General features: G+C 34.0%; 3 protein-coding genes across 4 annotated transcripts; 1 reads left to right on the top strand and 2 right to left on the bottom strand.

The window, feature by feature from the left end:
- Nucleotides 1–169: 169 nt before the first annotated feature.
- LOC137806275 (acyl-acyl carrier protein thioesterase TE3, chloroplastic-like) lies at nucleotides 170–6,886 on the bottom strand. Its single transcript, XM_068606289.1, has 5 exons — nucleotides 6,550–6,886; nucleotides 6,182–6,282; nucleotides 1,045–1,154; nucleotides 774–869; nucleotides 170–693 (listed from the first exon to the last, which is right to left on the bottom strand). Exons 1-5 carry the CDS (start codon nucleotides 6,738–6,740, stop codon nucleotides 577–579), a joined length of 615 nt encoding a protein of 204 aa, XP_068462390.1. The 5' UTR covers nucleotides 6,741–6,886; the 3' UTR covers nucleotides 170–576.
- Nucleotides 6,887–8,683: 1,797 nt separating this feature from the next.
- On the top strand, nucleotides 8,684–12,503 carry LOC137806272 (LEAF RUST 10 DISEASE-RESISTANCE LOCUS RECEPTOR-LIKE PROTEIN KINASE-like 1.1). 2 transcript variants are annotated; one of them, XM_068606286.1, is made up of 3 exons: nucleotides 8,684–9,688; nucleotides 10,920–11,231; nucleotides 11,314–12,503. In XM_068606286.1, the coding sequence occupies exons 1-3, from the start codon at nucleotides 8,914–8,916 to the stop codon at nucleotides 12,225–12,227; spliced, it is 2,001 nt and encodes a 666-aa protein (XP_068462387.1). In that variant the 5' UTR covers nucleotides 8,684–8,913; the 3' UTR covers nucleotides 12,228–12,503. The 2 variants fall into 2 exon arrangements, with proteins under 2 accessions (XP_068462387.1, XP_068462388.1); XM_068606287.1 differs by having other exon boundaries at nucleotides 8,687–9,688; nucleotides 10,962–11,231.
- A 1,870-nt stretch (nucleotides 12,504–14,373) lies between these two features.
- LOC137806271 (nicotinamide adenine dinucleotide transporter 1, chloroplastic-like) lies at nucleotides 14,374–18,930 on the bottom strand. The gene is made up of 9 exons (XM_068606285.1): nucleotides 17,991–18,930; nucleotides 17,712–17,795; nucleotides 17,071–17,177; nucleotides 16,287–16,335; nucleotides 15,931–16,040; nucleotides 15,721–15,815; nucleotides 15,169–15,257; nucleotides 14,986–15,080; nucleotides 14,374–14,910 (listed from the first exon to the last, which is right to left on the bottom strand). The coding sequence occupies exons 1-9, from the start codon at nucleotides 18,070–18,072 to the stop codon at nucleotides 14,554–14,556; spliced, it is 1,068 nt and encodes a 355-aa protein (XP_068462386.1). The 5' UTR covers nucleotides 18,073–18,930; the 3' UTR covers nucleotides 14,374–14,553.

The following is an 18,930-nucleotide window of genomic DNA, read 5'->3' as shown; positions in this document are numbered from 1 at the left end:
AACATTTTCAACGGAAGTGAATTAACCAACGAAGTTGAACACATTCAATGAAGACGAATGTTGTTCCAATCATGTAACTACACAAATTTGAAGAATGCAATCCGCATAAAACAAAATAAAGGCTATATTAGCAGCTAAAAAACCACCTTCTGATCTGTTTGAGCATTCATTTGATCAGGAAATTTCCTTCTGCAACATTTCTATTCTTCACTATGTTCACATTGTGCTTATAATTGAACAAACTTGGCAATAATTTCCCACAGGGCATTTTGTCAAACACCTGAAGAAACCAAGGATACAGAGGCATGGAAAAATGCTTCAAGCCTGTAATTCCTTCCCCTCTTTCACTCAGGCCATACAAGGTGTACAGATTTAGAAAAACAAGAAAAATGAAAACACATTTGTTCTTTTTTCAGCATCATGACTTTAATATTCTTATAGTTTAAAACTTTATTGGTGGATCCCTTACAGAGCCTCGTTACCTCCTTCCCACTCACAAGCTAAAATAAAGGCCTTCACTTAAATAATTGAATGCTCTATTGCCCAATAAGCTATAGTCATCATCAGGTAACTGAATTAAGAATCCTCAACTCGAATAAACTTGACCAATTTAGACTTTATGTCCGATGGAATTCGTATAGGACGATAGTTTTTGTCAAGCCACACCGCAGTGGCCTTGGCTTCCAAAATTGGCTGCCACCAATTCACCAAATATCAACAAATATTCACAAAGATGGAAAAAAAAAACTAAATGATAAGTGGTGGAGACAGACCTCTTGGTTTGGCAGCTTATAGATGAAGTGATCAAAGTATAAACGAGCAGCCGAAGAGCCAGAAATCCTAACCCTTACAATAAATTTGTCTCCACTCTGGTTGCATGTTCTTAAAAGGAGAACAAATATTAGTAAATAGAACTAGCTTATACGAACATCATATCCCCTTTTTAGTTTACTAAAAAAGTGTATTACGAGGTAATTTACACTACATCCCAAAAAATGTATATCTTAACATGCAGAAATAGCAACCAAAATTGGGGAGGCTTACTCTTAGAGGTGCAAGGAATTTGAGCGATAGTTCTGACAATGCCAATGCATCACCAGTGCGAGCCACGGCATCACAATTAATACCAGTGTTTTCCAAGAGTTCATGACGACCTAACAAATATGTATGGCATGTGATCAGTTTACACATCTAAAATAGAAAGTAGCCTTTTAATTGCCAGTTGCCACACATGAACAAGAATAATTTAACATGTTTGCTGATCATCCAACTCAATACATTTCTATTCAGTATCATGTCAATTGTCAATCCCCTGATTATAGCAATTATACTGGCTCAAATATACCAAAACAAAGATCAACAAAAGAGAGGAAACATTTCCAAGCATATACACAAATTGTAAGAAAAACTATATATACAACTTGGAGAAACAAATAGAACTACCAGTGTGATGAACCATTAGATTGCATCTAAATTAGAACAGAAAGGCTTTGATGTAACCATACAAAATCTTAAGGTCCCTTTTTTATGTGAAAAGGTACAAAATATGGTGAAACTTTAGTATTTCTAAACAAATATCCTGCAAATTAGACTCAGTTGCATACTGCAAATATCCTTGCAATCAAAATAAATCCTCGAGTCAGGCTCCATAGCTTATCTCTTCCCAAATGATGAATTAAATGCTTGGACAGGGAAGTTCCAAGAAAATATATGTTCGACCAGCATGCTTGGAATGACTAATTTCTATTCAGTACTTTTTCTCCCTTTGTCATTCTTGTAGTCCAAGAAACACCCAAAATCCCTATTCTTGAGTTAGTAATACCAAACACACATGCCGGATTATCTGGTTTTTGTCCAAGAAATAGTTCAGTGTCCTGGCTCTATTTTCTGTATTATTCTTTCTTATTCTCAAATAAACTAACAAATGTTCATTTGCATATATAAACGTTCATTTCCTACAAACTGTGACTTTTTTTCTTTATAAGAGTTCACCTACTTTATCTTGCATACTAACAGTGAGAATCTTTCTTTCAACAAGATGCTAATCTAAGGAATATACTTCAATGAAACTACACATGTAACTTCTATTAGTTTTACCAGGAAACTGTATATGTTCTGATTCCTTTTGGACTTGCTCTTTTGTCCCACTTTGCAACCAAGTTCAGAACTTGTCCATTAAAATTCCTTTATAATATTGCTATCATAATCAATACATTTTTATAAGAAAAAGGGAAGAAAGAACATTTTTTTACCACATCCTTGTGCTATTCTGATTTTGTTGTTTTACCTCATGATTTTTTCAAACACTAAAATATATCAACTCTAGACTGCGATGTAAATTCAAGATCATATTGTAAAGAAATTAAAAAAAAATGTAATTTTGTAGCATAAAAAGGACCAAGATCTCAAAATATGCACGGTTAGAAAGAAAAGAAGAGGATGGAGAAACTAAAACTCATGGATTATGAACATATGAAGAGTACAAAACTGTAATACATGGTCAAATAGATAAGGTTCTATAAATAAAGGAGAACCTATAAGCTTTTAGGTCGTAGATGGCTTTGTTGAGCTTGCAAACCTGTTTTGGATCTGAACAAGTAAATCCTGGAGGTTGTTACATGAACACAATTTCATCTAAGTCACCATAAGGCGTTGATATCAATTTGGTGAATTGGCCATTTGGAAGAGATAGCATGAAAAAGCACTATGCGAACGGTGGTTGGTTTAATGATAGGGTTGAATGTCTCAGTGTAGTGAAAGCCAGCTATATGATGGAATCCTTTTGCAACCACCCATGCTTTGTGGTGTTGAAAGGTTCCATCTTCATTGAATTTATTTCGAAACACCCATTTGTAGCCAACAAGACTAGCACCAGGGGGGAGGTCAATAGGAGTCCACATATTATTTTTAACAAGAGCGTCATATTTAGATTGCATGGCACTGAACCATGCTGGATCTACGGCTTCTTTAAGAGTATTAGGTTCAATAAAAGAAGCAGAAAAAGTGAAAGCTTTTGGTTTGAAGATACTGCCTTAACTCGGGTAACCATGCGATGAGTATTATGAACCAATGTTGTAGAAAAAACAGTGTCCGCTGCAGATATAGGAGAGTTATATGGAATAGGATTGTCATGCACAGATTTAGATAAGGGTGAACTATTATTAGAAATATTTGGAGTTGTATTTTGAGTGTTAGCCTTAGGTTGTATAACAATTATAGGAATATCATGTGCAAGGTCTAAAAGTCTGGGTAAAGCATGTTGTACAAAAGGATTATCAGAAAGAGTGTAAGGAAAAAAGTTGTTCATTTAATTTTACATGACGTGAAATATATGTTTTACCAGATGGAGAAAGACAAATATAACCTTTGGTTTTAGCACGGTAACCTAAAAACAAGCAAAGGGAAGAAAGGAAATCAAATTTATGCTTATTATATGGACATAGTAACAGATAATATGCACAACCAAAAACTTTCATAAAGTTATAATCAGGTTGTTTGTTAAACAAAGCTTCATAAGGTGAGCATCCATGAAAACATCAGTAGGTAAGGTATTTATAAAATGAACAGCAGTAGCAAAAGCTTCACCCTAGAATTTTGTTTGTTGATGTGTGTGAGCGCGGCAAACCGATGTCAAATGCCATGACTATTAAGATATGAAGCAAGACTTAAAAATTCTTTAGCATTATCAATTTGAATTGATCGTAATGTGTGATCAGTTTGAGTTTCAGCAAAATTTTCTAAAAGAACAAAAACTGAAGAAAACTGTGATTTGGAATGAAGAAGATAGAGCCATGTAAATTTGGAATATGCATCTAAAATAGCCACAGAGTATTTAGTGGCAGTCGTACTAGAAATAGGTGCAGGTTCCCATATATCTATGTATAGAAGTTCTAAAGTAGGAGAGTAAACAATAGTTGATTTATGAAAAGATAGCTGTTGTAATTTCGCTTTAACACAAGTATCACAAAACATATGAATGTTAATTATGTTGTAAGGTATTTTACAAGTGCTTAAGACTTTCTTATCCGTTTGTGTTGAAGCATGGCCAAGACGTGAGTGCAAAAGTTGAAAAGAAGATGTCACATATGCAAGAGTAGTGTTATTAGCAGTAAACACACAAGATTGAGGAAAATGTGGAAAACATAGAGACCATCTTTGGGTATGCCTTTAAGAATTATCTCCTTTGTATCCTAGTTTTTGACATAACAAGAAGTTAAAGTAAAATTCAAAGAATACATTATCTTTAACAAACTTAAAACACTCATGAGATTCTTGGTAATATACGACACATGCAAAAGTTGATGTAAAAAGAACTATGCATTCATGTGTGGAATATTACATGTAGCATAACCAATATGATGAATCTTCATACCTACATCGTTACCTAGTTTGACAGAATCATTGCCAGTATACGTATTCTTTCTAGAGAATTTGTCAATATCATTCATTATGTGATGGAGACACTACTATCAAGATACCATAGAGGATCATTGATGGTTGAAGGAGTTCCAAAGAGCAGGTGTATTATTACCATTTTTTGCAGATAGAAAGTAGGAATGATTAGCAGAGACACTGGACTGATTATCATTATCATACTTGTGCCAGCAAGTAACTGTCGTGTGTCCTATCTTGCCACAAATTTGGCATTGCATTTTTTGATTTTGCCTTGTAGGGAGAACACTTCAAGAACTTCTGTTAGGATTCTTTGATCCTGAAAATTTGTGACTTTTAGTTGGAGCAAAGTTTCTGTTCTGAGTAAAATTACCTCTGTTGAAAGAACCGCTGAACTTTTTTTATGATTGTGATTGTTGTGTGATGGCCAAGGACTAGAGACAAGATTAGCTTGAAGATGATTTTGCTCAGCAGTTTTGTTTTTGTCTAACCATTCTTCTTGGGACAAGAGCAAGGCTTCTATTTCTTCAACTGTGTAAGGATAAATGTGTGATAGGACAACAGTGACAAAACTGCCGTATTCTTCTGTTAATCCATCCAAGATTGCTTCTACATTATCATCAGTTGAAATAGGAGAGCCAATAGCAGCCAACGTGTCAACAGTCTTCTTTATACCAAGATAAGTGTTGATTGTTTGGTCCTTCTTTGGTGTGCACAACTCGATCTTAAGTTTCTTGACCCTTGCTCTTGTTTGAGAAGCATAGTAGACATGCAATTTTGTCCATATTTGGAAGGAAGAAGTAAAACCCTTGCATTTTGGTGACAATAGATGTGGTCATGGAAGCAAGGAGCTAAGATATCAAGAACTGATCTTCTTGTTCACAGTTTTAGATAATCTTGATTGAGGGCATTGCTAAGAGCATCCTGGTAAATTTGATAGGTATATCTTGACCTTCCAAGAACTTTGTGAGTTTGAGATCTTTAACTGTGGCTAACACTTGTTGTTTCCAGATAAGGTAGTTGTAATCATCTAATTTGAGAGATATTGGGGTATTGAATGAGTGAGGAAGAAAGAATGAGGCAGCAGAAAATTTTTCAGAGTTCATTGTGGAAGCCATGGTAGAAGCTATGCGGTTCTTGATACCATGTTAGAAAGAAAAGAAGAGACTGGAGGAACTGAAACACATTGATTATGAACATATGAAGAGTACAAAACTGTGATACATGGTCAGGATAGCTAAGGTTCTATAAATAGAGGAGAACCTAACAGAATAACTGATATAAGTAAATGATAAACTGTATATCAGTTTATCTTATATCATGCACCTTTAATACACCAAGAAAAGCAGACAATAACTGTACTTAAACCCACCAACTTATCATATCACTATTGTCCACTATACTCCCGTCAAACACATTTGGAGCTGTAAACACTTCAGAACTAACATCTACTTCCCTATATCGTTTACAAGATATATATATATATATATATATATATATATAGACAAGATTTTCTTTCTATAACATTAAGGGTACGTGTGGACAGAGGAAAATAAAATAAAATTAATTTTGCTATAGATTAAAATTAGTTTACATTTAATATAATTTGTCAAAACCCTCTCGTGTAGTTTTTTTAAATTATTATTTCTGTTTATGCGTCCGGATAAATTACTTTCTTTGTTATTTCTCTAAGTACTTTTGGAGAAACTTGTTGATAGACCCCTAATTCATGTATCGACAAGAGTTCACAGTGCCGAAAATTTTTAAATAGCCGCGCATGAGATCTCACCGTGCTGGCAATAACTTGCATAAACTGCATTGTTGACCACACCGTACTGATCCAACTCATAATCACGCACTTTCAGTTCGACATCGCAGAATCCACTCATTCTGTTATATCATAAGCAATAGTAAGGTTATAAATTGCAGGAAGATATTAGTAGATATATACTCTGAGATTGAATAAACTAATCACAATTTAAAAGAGAAGCTCGAATGAAAATTGCTCATAAAAGTAAAAGGATAGAAAATGAACGCAATTCCATGCGGGATCCGTCAAATGCACAAAATGAAGCCCCGAATTGGAGTTCAGAACTTGAACGCACAGGTAAGAGTTTAAAGAGAAAAAGAAGGGATATGTGAGGAAATTGCAAGTACCCTTTGCCGCCTCTGAGATCGAAGAGTGGTGCAGAGGCGCTGGAGCTCACCGGCAAAACTGATCGGAGTGGCGGCGGATTGAACCGCCGGCGGAGAAAAGGAAAAGGAAATCGGCGTTCGAGACGAAACGACGTGGCGTTGAGGAATAATGTGGAGGGCAATAACACGGTAGAAGCGTGGCTGGAGAACATTGTTTTCGAGAGCAACGGGATTATGAGGAGTGAGCGTTATAACCCATGCTACTGCTTTTATACTTTTCTGTTCATCGTGTTTTCTCAACGCTGGATTTTAGGTTAGTGGCAGAAGAACGTAATTTTTCATACAACATGCTAAGATTAAAGCCTTGAAATGAAAATGAAAATGAAAAGAAATATATTTGCATTGAGAAAGCGGAAAACGCGATATAATAAGATATTGAAAGCGAAGTAATTTGAATAACAATGTTATAAATATAAAGAAGAAATAAAACTTGCAAAAACAAATTCTTTTTTCAAAGATAACTACATTTTTTAACACAAGAAAAGATTAAAAAAAGAGAAAGATGGTTAAGAAGAAGGTTAAGTGATAAAATGATCAAGTCATTCTTCACCCTTACATTTATAAGTGGAATTTAAAATTTATACATAATGATGTATTAAGAGATAAGTTGGACTTTGTAGATCCATTTTTTCTGACTGTTATGTTCTTTGGTCTAAGCTTGGGATCTTTAGTAAACTTTATCTTTTCCCTTTTTTCGAAAGATAATTTTGCAAAATTATTTTTACACTCTTTTTCACTAGTAACTTGTATTAATTCAAGAAATTTGATTGGATTAAGGATTAGGAAAATACATATTTGTTGTCTATTATAATTATTACTATCAGCACATCTTTTTTCTTAAGAGAGAAATTAGAGAAATTTTGATCTTGATGGGACTTTTAATCTTAATTTTTTTTTATGAAAATCTTTTATCACTCATATTTCGAAAATAAACCTTTGTGAAATATTTTATTCTTTCATAAATAAAAGTCTCTTGTACATAAAATTCAATTTTACTTCCTCCAATGCTCTATTTTAAGTTTCTTTACTTTACTTTTCTACCATTTACATTCCTTTGTAATTTACTTTTCCTGCACTTTATAGTTTTCGCAATTGAAGTTTCAATTATTTACTTTCAGCAATTTATGTTTAACGTTTTAGCTCTTTTTCTTTCTCACTTTCTCTATGTAAAACCATTATACGGTCTAGTTAACGATTGGTAACTAAACGGTTTAATATACGTAGATCTTTTTAAAAAAAAATATTTTACTTTCTACACAACTCATTTTACTTTCTGCATAACAATTGTTAGACAGTCTAGCAAGCAATTGCAGACTAGACGGTCTAACAATTGTAATTCTTTATTTTTGTTTCATTTCCTTGTCTTTATTTTATGTTACAATTTAATTTCATGTTTTTAATATTTGTCATTAACATTCTAGTCTTTACCTTCTCAAGTGTTGCTAGATGGTCCATTAGATGATAGTTTATACGCTTTGTTTTCAATTCATTTACTTTCCAATTTCAATTTCCATTTTTCCCATTTGTTAATTTGTAAAAGAAAGAACATACATAATGATTCTTGCACGTCATGCTGTCTCTAAACGTGAATTGCGCGTAAACTAATAAAGAATACACTTAAACAATGTTTCTCATTTATGAGTTGAAAAATTACTTAAACGGTTATTTTTTAGACTATTCAAGTTTGAGTAGATATTACAAGACTAAACTATCTAATGAGACTATCCACAACATACAGTAAAAGCTGTCTATAAATGCAAAGTTTAATATAGTTAAATAGTGTAAAAACCTTTTAAATAAGATTTTACTAAATCAATCTTTACTTTTTTTTATTTTATTATGTGATTATCTTTCTCTTTTTATACATTTGACTTATTAACATTTATGTAACTTAATATTTTCATTTAGAAATACAATATGATTTGAATAAAATCCAGTTTAGAGTTATGTGTGAGTCTATTTTATTCCACACTGACAACAGTAACTTTGACTACTAAATTCGCCCAAACTAACTTAACACATGGTTCACAAAGATTAGTGGTCTCAATTATCTGCAAAATTTGTAGTAGGAGCTCGAAAAGGGCAGCTACAAAAGTCAAGCGAGTGGAGTCACGCACACCCGTGTTTTGGGTCCTCCCCTGTGGAACACCCCTCTTTCGCCCAAGTTTCTCGAGTCTTGGTAAGTCAAGTCAACAACCGTAGTGAACACTCACAACACAACACATTGTTCTGCTGCTAACGGTACTATATTATGAACACAAACCAGGATCCACACAGAACACCATAAAACTAAACAACCAACAGTCTTGTCTCAAGGGCCACGCCATGTTAGGCTTCCATTTTCTTGTCTCTTGTTTCATGTTTCTTGTCTTGAGTGCAGCAGCTCAGGGGGAACAGCACCAAGAGTGCTTTGATTCTCCTGTTCAACCATGTGGGTATCTGGGGGAAATCACCTTCCCCTTCACAACAAGTTCCGATCCAAAATGTAGTGGGTTCCGAATAAGGGGCTGTGACGACGACACTGTTGATAAAGAAATCTCACTCACAGACCAAAATTGGTATAAAATTGTTACCATATTTCATTCTCCCGACCTCAATAACCTTTCAATCATCATCCGTTACCCTGATTTTGACACACCAAAGCAGCTTCAAAAGCCTTTCGAGATAGAAGAAAAGCATTTCAAGATCGGCAACAACATTAGCTTCTTCGGATGCCTGCGGAACTCCTATGACAACGATGTCGTAAGCTCTTCAAACATGTTCCTTTACAGACACTGTCCTTACCACGACATGTACTACAATTCTACCCTGCGTCTCGACTATCCCTTGCCCTTCAATCCATTCACATGCTTGCTTTTTCAGCTTCCTCAATTTGGATCTTTTTGCGCTTGCCCTTCGTGTACATTTCTGTTTTCTTTTCTCGAAATTAAATTAAACATACCCGAAGACTGCAAACGCTGTCAGCGTCCCCAATGTGAGTTTGAGTTTGTGGAGGGACAAGGCCTCAAATGTTACCGACACGATCATCATGCACCACCTCCTCCTCTTTCCTCGCCTTCTCCGGTTAGTTCACCTGCAACGGGCAAGGCTAAGAAAATAGGTACTGTATTTAACTTTCTTTACTTGCCATATATTATAGGAAAATCATTTTTTTTTTACTTACATCACCTATATTTCACTAAATATTAATATTTTAATATTTTTAATTTTAAAAATTATTTTAATATTTTATATTTAACCTATATTTTAATAAGGATATTTTTTATTATAAATATCAATATTTTATTATAAATATAGAGTGCAACAAGATGTCAAAATATTGTTACTCTTTTTTATATCACCCTAAACATAAATCTTGCATGTACCACATTGAAAAAGAAAACATAGACACCGTTATAATATATATATATATATATATATATATATATATATATATATAATTATGGCAAAAATTGCAACTCATAATATTCTCTTAAAATATTTCAATTGTGTCTAAATCAATCATGGAATTGAGAAAAGTTGAATATTAGTAGGGAAGAAGACTCATAGATAGATTATTTTAAGATTTAATCTTAAAAGTAGTGTAATTTCATTATGTGGGTTGACTTACTTTTTTTATTGTTTAATCTTTCTATTGAATAATGTTCATAGATTAAAATGTTTTTGTTCGAAGGAAAATACAATGTGTTAAGGAGTCTCTCACTTGTAGGGAAGATTGTCACTAATATAGATTTAAGTCTAAGTCTTACTAGTTGAAATGAGAAAAGTTAAGTTGAATATATCTTGTGAAGAATCATACACTCCATTCCATTATGATTTTTTTTATTGAAAATCGTGTTAATTTTTTTATTTAAGTTTGACAAAGATTTTTCATTGTTGTTGATTTTTTTTCATAAATCTTCTTTGAAAATCCAACAAGTCATCTTTATAAACCAACTTGTTATAATTTTACCGTCTATGAAATTGTGGAGTATTTAATTATTCATAATATTTTCTATTTGGTGTTTTTTAAATAAAATTATTTTCACCTGTATTAACTAAAATAATTTTAGTATAAAATAAAAAAAACTGTATTATTTCAGCTAATAATAATTATTTAAGTCCTCAACATAAAAACAATAATTTATTTTTTACATTTTTACTTAAAAATATATTTACTTTTTTATATTTTTAAAATTAAATTAGTTTAGTACAAATGTGACACATGCTTCGATGTGTTTACATTAGTAATAAAAATATTTAGATAAATGTTTAATCAGAAAGAGGTGTATGTTTATTCTTTTTACTCATTGAAAATTTATTGAAGAAATGTCTAAGATGGGGGTGAAAAGGGATTCCTCTCCCTTCTTCTTCTTCTTCTTCTTCTTCTGCAGGTTTATACGTTGGAATACCAATCTCGATTGCAGTTTTTGCCTTGGTGGTGGTTATTGTTTTGGTTTTGAAAGGAAGAAAGAAAGATTCAGGCCTGGAAAAGAAATCAAGAAGTGGTTATTCTTCTTCCTTGAGAAATAGAACGTCCATGGAAAGTGGAGGTGTCTACTTTGGGATCCCTGTCTTCTCCTTCGACGACCTCCGAGAGGCAACCAACAACTTTGATCATGCAAGGAAGCTTGGAGAAGGAGGCTTTGGAACTGTTTACTTTGGTAAGGAACTCCACATTATCATTGTAAAATTGAAAAGATGAATTTTTGTGAGGTTGAATAACTTCTGGTTTTGAACAAGCAGGAATACTTGGAGATGGTCGAGAAGTTGCAGTGAAGCGGCTGTTCGAGCGCAACTACAGGCCAGTGGACTCATTCACCAACGAAATTCAGATCCTCACTCGTCTGCGACACAAAAACCTGGTCTCCCTCTACGGCTGCACTTCGCGTCACAGCCGCGACTTACTCCTCGTGTACGAGCACATCCCAAACGGCACACTCAGTTCTCATCTCCATGCTGATCAAGGAAACTCACACCTTTTGCCATGGCATTTGAGAATGAAAATCGCAGTGCAAACCGCGAGTGCATTGGCTTATCTCCACGCTTCCGACATCATCCACCGGGATGTGAAAACCAGCAACATTCTCCTCGACAATGAGTTCGATGCTAAGGTTACGGATTTTGGTCTTTCGAAACTGTTCCCTGATGATGTCACTCACATTTCCACTGCTCCAAGGGGGACCCCGGGTTATGTTGATCCGGATTATCGCCTGTGCCACCAGCTCACAACAAAGAGTGATGTGTATAGCTTTGGGGTTGTGCTTGTTGAGCTGATATCATCTCTCAAACCAGTTGACATGAACAGGAACAGAGAAGACATTAAGTTGGCAAATCTTGCCATTAGGAAGATTCAAATGGGGACATTTTTTGAGATGGTTGATCCTTCCCTTGGTTTTGAGTCAGATGAGAAACTGAAAGTGATGATAGGTTCGGTTGCAGAGTTGGCTTTTCAGTGTCTGCAGGAGGAGAAGGAATTGAGACCCTCTATGGGGGAAGTGTTGGAGGTGCTGGAGAGAATTCACAGTGGCAGGGATGAGGCAGGGAATCTGGAGGGGATTGTGGTTCATGGTGCTACCAGGGCTTCTCAAAGCTATGCTCACCCACCTCTTCCTAACTCTCTTGTGATCCCACAACAGGCCCTTTGGAAAACAAACTGATAACAGGGATGATAAGGTTACTGCAAAAGATATCAGAGGCTAAGTCTTTCAGTTCTATTGGCTCATACTTGATACTGTGTGCAGATTTCAAATCCTCTTCGCAGAATCAACAAGTGTGTCAATGATACTTTCTTTTTGAAGTTTGATGATTTGGATACTTACAAAAACAGACCTTGGCTCTAACATATTAGATAGAATATATATATAAAACATCATGGTAGTTTGGTAGTTGAATGTAAGAATAATGACAGAAACTTGAGACATCACCTTAAACTCGATTCGGCATCAATGACTTGCGAACATACTCATAAAGACTAAAACTCTTACGAATGGTCACTGAGATAAATGAGACTCTAATATCATTGTTAAGTTATTCAAAGGAAGATTGAACACCAATAAATTATGAACAGATTCATAAAAAATTAGAACATTACCCTCATTTCAAAACTTTTAAGTCAATAAATTCATAGTTTATTCTACTTATATATGTCGTAGTTGAATAGTGAATTGTAAGTGAATCAAAGAGCTTATATTTCTCATCATGAATAATTTAGTATAGTGAATCATAAGATTCATAAACACTTAAAAAATATAATATTATATTTTAAAATATAGCATAAAACATATAAAAATATAATTTTATATATATATGACTTTATTCATATAAACAATTAACTTTTAGTACATGCATATGCATTCAATTCTGTTATTCATAAAATTATTTTTTTTAACAAATATATTGAAAATACCTTTCAATATGTATAATCTAAAATGCATTAATACATTTTAGATTGTAAACTTTGGATGACATTTCTGATTCTAAAAAAAGCATACCAAATTGTGCAATCTATAACTATTATTACATTCTACATTGCATACATTAAGACATTTCAGATTGTATATTTCAAAAGATATTCTCAGAATTTGGAAATAAATACTAGAATATGCAATCTGATGTATTTTTTCAAGGAAAAAAATTTCATTTCATCCCTTTATAGGGGGTTTAGGTTTAAAAACATCGGGTGCAGAAATGCAATCCCCATTGTTCATGATGATTTTTCAATTGGCCTTAAGAGACCAAACTGCATTTATTTCTGTATTTAGTAGATGTACTGGAGGCTTTCGCGTTAGTCTAGCTAAAGACTTGATCTTGAGTTTCATCCAAGTCACAGTCTGTGTTTTTCTTTTTTTGATTGATGCATAGATCTGATGGTTTGTATTAGGATGATCTTATGAGATGTTCACTTAGTATGTCAGGTGACTTTCTCTAGGTTAAATTAGGAGTGTTTTGTATAGCCATACTTGGAAGTATGTCTACTGGGTGTTATTAAGATTGTCATTATATATAAGAGTTGAACCACCCCTAAAGTGACTCTTATTTATTTATTATTACAGATAAAAAAAGAAGACCAAATTACATCTCTTGTCTTCGGTTGTTGCTCTCTTATTGTCATCCCTCCCTTGCAGTTGTTGTCACCCTTATGTGTTGTGTCATGTTAAGGAATAAAGTATTTTGAATTGTATAATTCAAAAGTCATTTTTTTTTCATAGAAAACTTTTTAAATTCTGAATTAAAAGTTAAAAAAACTTTTAAATTGAACAATTATATGTTTTGCTCATAAAATTAGGAGTAATTTTAATTTTGGTTCTCCAAATTTAAAAAAAAGCCCTTTCTATTTTCTCAAAATTTAAAATATATTGTGTTACTTCCTAAACACTAAATTTGAGAGACTAACAATAATTTTAAACCCCAAACCTTAAATCACTAAATATTTAACCCTAAAATACTCATTTTAGTCCCTCATATTTAAGTTTAGGAATTAAGACCTTTTTTTTTTCAATTTTGAGGGAATAATACATGGTTTTTTTTATTTTGTTTAGATTTTGGACCAAAAGCACAATTACCCCCAAATTTCAAGGGCAAAACACACTATCAAATGCTTAAAGTGTTAACTAAGGTTTTTATATTCCAAAATTGAATTGAATTGCATTCAAATTAGTCCCTTCAAAAACTTTTCTATGTTTTTCATTCCTTACATTTAATAAATGTTAAACATAATAGTTCGATGATTACATCATATTAAGCAATGTCAACACCAAAATGTTATTATTGCGTGGTAAAAAGAGATGGAATAACACAAAAACCTTAAATGTAAGTAAATGGCACGTATATTTCTCCATTCTATTATGATTGAGAACATGACCTTCTTCTCCTTTATTTGTATGGTAATTTTGATAAAATTAAGCAATTGAGAATCCGGACAAAAAAGGAATGAGATCCACTAAGTTAGAAATTAAATGTAAGAAACATAACTGTGAGAATGAATCAATGTCTTGTTAGGTGCTCTTTGTTTCCGAGAGGAATTGAAGAAGGTTTCGTGTTAGACTGAGATGGATCAGTGGCACTGGGTTTGTCTTTGTTGAGTTGATTGGAGTTAGAAGAGGCTTGTGGATAGCCCTTATCCTGGGGTACAACTCCCTCCAAAAACCTGCGTATCATCTCATAACTAGTGAATGTAATAACAGCAGATGGAGTTGTTCTTAAGAGATTCGTTGCACAACCACGATAAAACCCTGGAATCCCTTCCTTTTCAAACACCTTCCTAGTGCAGTCAATAACCCCTGCATATCTGATCACATTATTTTTTGCCTGCCCTTGCTCTTGCAACCTCGATCGTATTACCTGAAAATATCAGAGTTACCCTTTTTCTTTTTAATCATAAATTTTCATTCATGAGAAAAAGTTGTAGAAATTTACCTCATGTGGGTAAGTCATTACAGAGGCAAACACTTTTGAAATTGATGATGCAATGGCAACACTCCCAGGACTTAGCTTATCAACAGTTGTGTTATCTAAAATATTGGAAAGTTTCGTTTGATGAGCAACAGTACAAAAATAAACAGAAAGTTTCATTGGAAAGTCACTTAAATCCATCCCTACCTTTTTCTGCCATGTATGACTTCATCTTTTCATATGCTGGAAACTGAATTGCAACATGACTTATGCCAGCCAATGAAGGAATAATGCCACTGTTTCACATTAACACAAAATACACAATGTCAACTAAATACACAGAAACAGACTAAAGCTGTCATGCTTTCAGTTCACTATATCATTTTTTTCCCCTTGAAAATGATTTGATACTGCGCAGCAGTTATGACATGAAGCCTGTTTGCTTATATCTATGGACTTACTCAACTTGGCATTATATATATAAACATGGGTGGGGATCAACTAAAAAAGATGTATGATTTTGTAAATTACTCCACTTCAGAACTTCAAATAGAATTTTTTTCTCAATGATCCAACCGTTAACATTAATATAAAGATCTTGCTACCAAATATATGAACATGATCCAGTTATTGATATTTTTGTTTTTACATCTCTTTCATGCAGGACTGCCTATTTCTAGTAAGATTTATCTTAAGATGCTTGGCATTATGTAATAAGCCCATATCATCAAACTTGAAACTAGGACAAAGAAAACTGACCTATATAGGCCTCTAATGCCTTCCTCACGTGTAATCCTTGTCAGAGCAGAAAGAACACTCTTGTAAGGAACAACATCAGTCCTCATTCCTTGTGTCTAATGGGTATCAAGATAAAATGAATTAGTGTCCAATGTTAACAAAAACAATGTATCTTATGAATAGATTAAACAAACAACTAATGTTTTAAGAGTAAACTTCATCAAAACTTACTTGAAGTCTTGTCTTAACAACCCATAATGGATTTGTAGAAATGGCTGTTGCTGCACCCGCAGAAGCAGCAGCTATCATATTTTCAATTGTTGTGAGTTCCTGGCAACCATCTGATAGATTATTTCCAATAAAAAACATCAATAAAAATATAGTCGATCCATCAAATTTAAATATTAGATCTGAAGAACTCATACTTCCAAAAGTTACTTTTCGAAAAATTTAGTTTTTAAATATTAGATTTGAAGAACTCATACTTCAGAAAATTATATTTTGACAATTTTAGTATTATACTCCTGAAGCCTTAAAGAGAAGAACATAAATGTGCAAAAGGTACTGAGCATTGGGATAATATATACCGTGTGAACGAAGCAGGCCCTTTACTTGCTCATAACTTGTGAAGTAAACCTACAATAGACTTTATATTATTTGAAAATATATGAACTATGAAAAGAAAGCATCATATGATTAAACAGTAAAATAAAGATAATCCAACTTCTAATATAAAAAGTATGACTAATCAATGCTTTGAAAAAGGATCCTCATGGACATAGTAGATGCACCACTAGGGGGGACAAGATTAAACATTCCTCCAACAATAAGGCAAAGAGGCAGCCATTTTAGATGATTGTTGCTAGTTATAGAGTTTCCTATAACGGCCTCAATTTAAGATGTCATAGAAGTAGTGGAAATATGAAGTCATGTATCACAGGGAGGATTATGGGACAAATAAAAATTAAGGTCAAGATTATCCTCAGTTATACATAAGATCAAGCCCTGACACAATGGTAAAGTTGCACATTGGTGATGGGTTGGTCATAGGTTTGAATCTGGAAGCAATCTCTTTGCATATGCAATGATAAAGCTGCATACATGACCCTCTCTCATACTGCCTTGTGGGAAACCTTTTGAGAATTCAAGTTAGTTTTTCTATAAACAAGATGCATGTAACTCCAAAATTTGGGCTTACTAATTATTCTCATTTATTTTTACCAATAGTTTGTGTTTATGACATCCGAAGATGGGAGGTCAATAATGCTTAAACAAGCAAAAACGGAAGTACATATGAGGCTCTGCTTCACAAAGCCTTGCATCTTTAACTACAACAGCCATTAGTTAGAGGCAACAGGAAAAGAAACTCACTGCCCAGTTTGGAAGTAACGCTAGTATTGTTGGTGAAAGGCCACGGTACATTCCCCTGAAGCCTTCTTTCTTTACTATATTTTGCAAGCTTGTCACAATAACATTACCTAGGAGAACAACAAAAGTTTTACTAAAAAATTAATCACCAAACAAGTTCTGGACATAATTCATTCATAGAACTATATGTCATTGTCACTTTGAATTGAACTAAGATCACCCAATTTAGACTACATGTTGATGACACAATCACAAACACTAAACACTCAGAAGGAGAACTTCTAAAAAGCCCTAGCGAAATCTTCTCAAGGACATATTGAACTAATAAACTTATGTCAATTATCAATGATGGAAAACTTCTCAATCTTAACAAAAAATCAACGTCAACCCCAGCAGCATTGTGAGAGACATACTAAATTTGCGACAAAATTATGAGATATGATGGAAAAGCTATAAATTGGAGCAAATCTGATAGCATAAAATGTGGAACCAGACATGCAATAAGTCAATGTTTCAAATTTCAGACCACACCATGAGTGCAGTTGCAACATCTTAATTGCATCAAAATCGTCTCATGAGACTGCAATACAGAACACTGGACACAATTTAAAACCCTGCATTAAGCAATCAACAAAAAAAAATACCTTTCTGCCCGTGAGGAAGCCCATGGACTTGTAGTCTAGTCTTGATCACATCCAACGGGCACACAAATGTAGCCGCTATTGCCCCTGCACAATGCAATTGTGTCGTTAATCCATGAATAATGAATGTCACGCTGTCAAACAGGCCATTCTGGAAAAGAAGATTAGATAGAGTGACCAAAATAGCAACTGAGAATCAAAATTCACAAAATTGACACAGACCCAATAAAAAAGATCCCATAATAGGAAAAGGGTCGAAGCCAAAGAAGAAAAGTTAATTACCAGCAGAGGCACCAGCAGCAGCGTTGCACATTAAAGCCCTAATGTTGAGACTACCATTAGAAGTTTCCTCATTGCAACTCATATTAGAATCCCACAACGCAATTTATCAAAGTCGAAGGCGAGTAGTTCCTTAGTTTGTAGAAGAAGTGAAGGGAATTATTTTCATGGCAGATCTTAAAAACTCGTGTCTTTATATACAATTTTCCAAGTTTCAAGAGCTGAGAGGAGGAAAAAAAATAAAGGGTGTGATTTGGGGGTTAACTTGAGCGAAGGGTTTTGTTTTATGCGGCGAATTGGTCTAACGAAGGGGCTGAAACGTGTTCTTCGGGAATGGGAAACAGCCAAGCAAAATCAACAAAGGGTCTGGTCTCAAGAGTTGAAAGTTGAAAGAGAATGAGAATTCTTTGGGTTATTTCCACTCTTTTTCCCTCTCGTTGAATCGTTTCTTCTCTCTTTGGGTCTTTTGGGGCGTTCAATCTCTCTTCAGTTTCTCAGTTAATTCACTTTATGTTTAAAAAACTTGAAGCAGGGTTCCAAGGCTCAGCAAAAGCGAAACGGTGGAGAACCCACGAAGGACAAGATCTTCTGATCTTCTTGGTGAGAAAAAAAAGGATCTTCTTGGTTCTTGATTCTTGGTTTTAGTGGCTGCAATTGATGGGTATTGAAGAAAGAAACAGGGCGTGTTTGGTTATGTTTCTTATATTCGCAGAGACATAAAGGAAAAAGGCTTACTCCAAACGCGATGGATAGCCCTGAGAAAACTCGTTCTGTCAGATTGTAGTGATATGGATTAGTTGCCACCGCCGCCGCAATTAATGTTTATGTTAAGGTAAAACTATTAGTATCATTCTTTGTCGAACACAAACACGTCTCCAAAGGTGGCACACATTGCATCAAAATTGCAATAAGAAAAGATTACCCATGTAACACTTTCAAACAT

Source organism: Phaseolus vulgaris, chromosome 3 (genome assembly GCF_000499845.2).
Source record: "Phaseolus vulgaris cultivar G19833 chromosome 3, P. vulgaris v2.0, whole genome shotgun sequence".
Taxonomy (NCBI): Eukaryota; Viridiplantae; Streptophyta; class Magnoliopsida; order Fabales; family Fabaceae; genus Phaseolus; species Phaseolus vulgaris.
The sequence above is the reverse complement of the archived record's forward strand: the minus strand, read 5'-3'. Positions and strand labels throughout refer to the sequence as shown.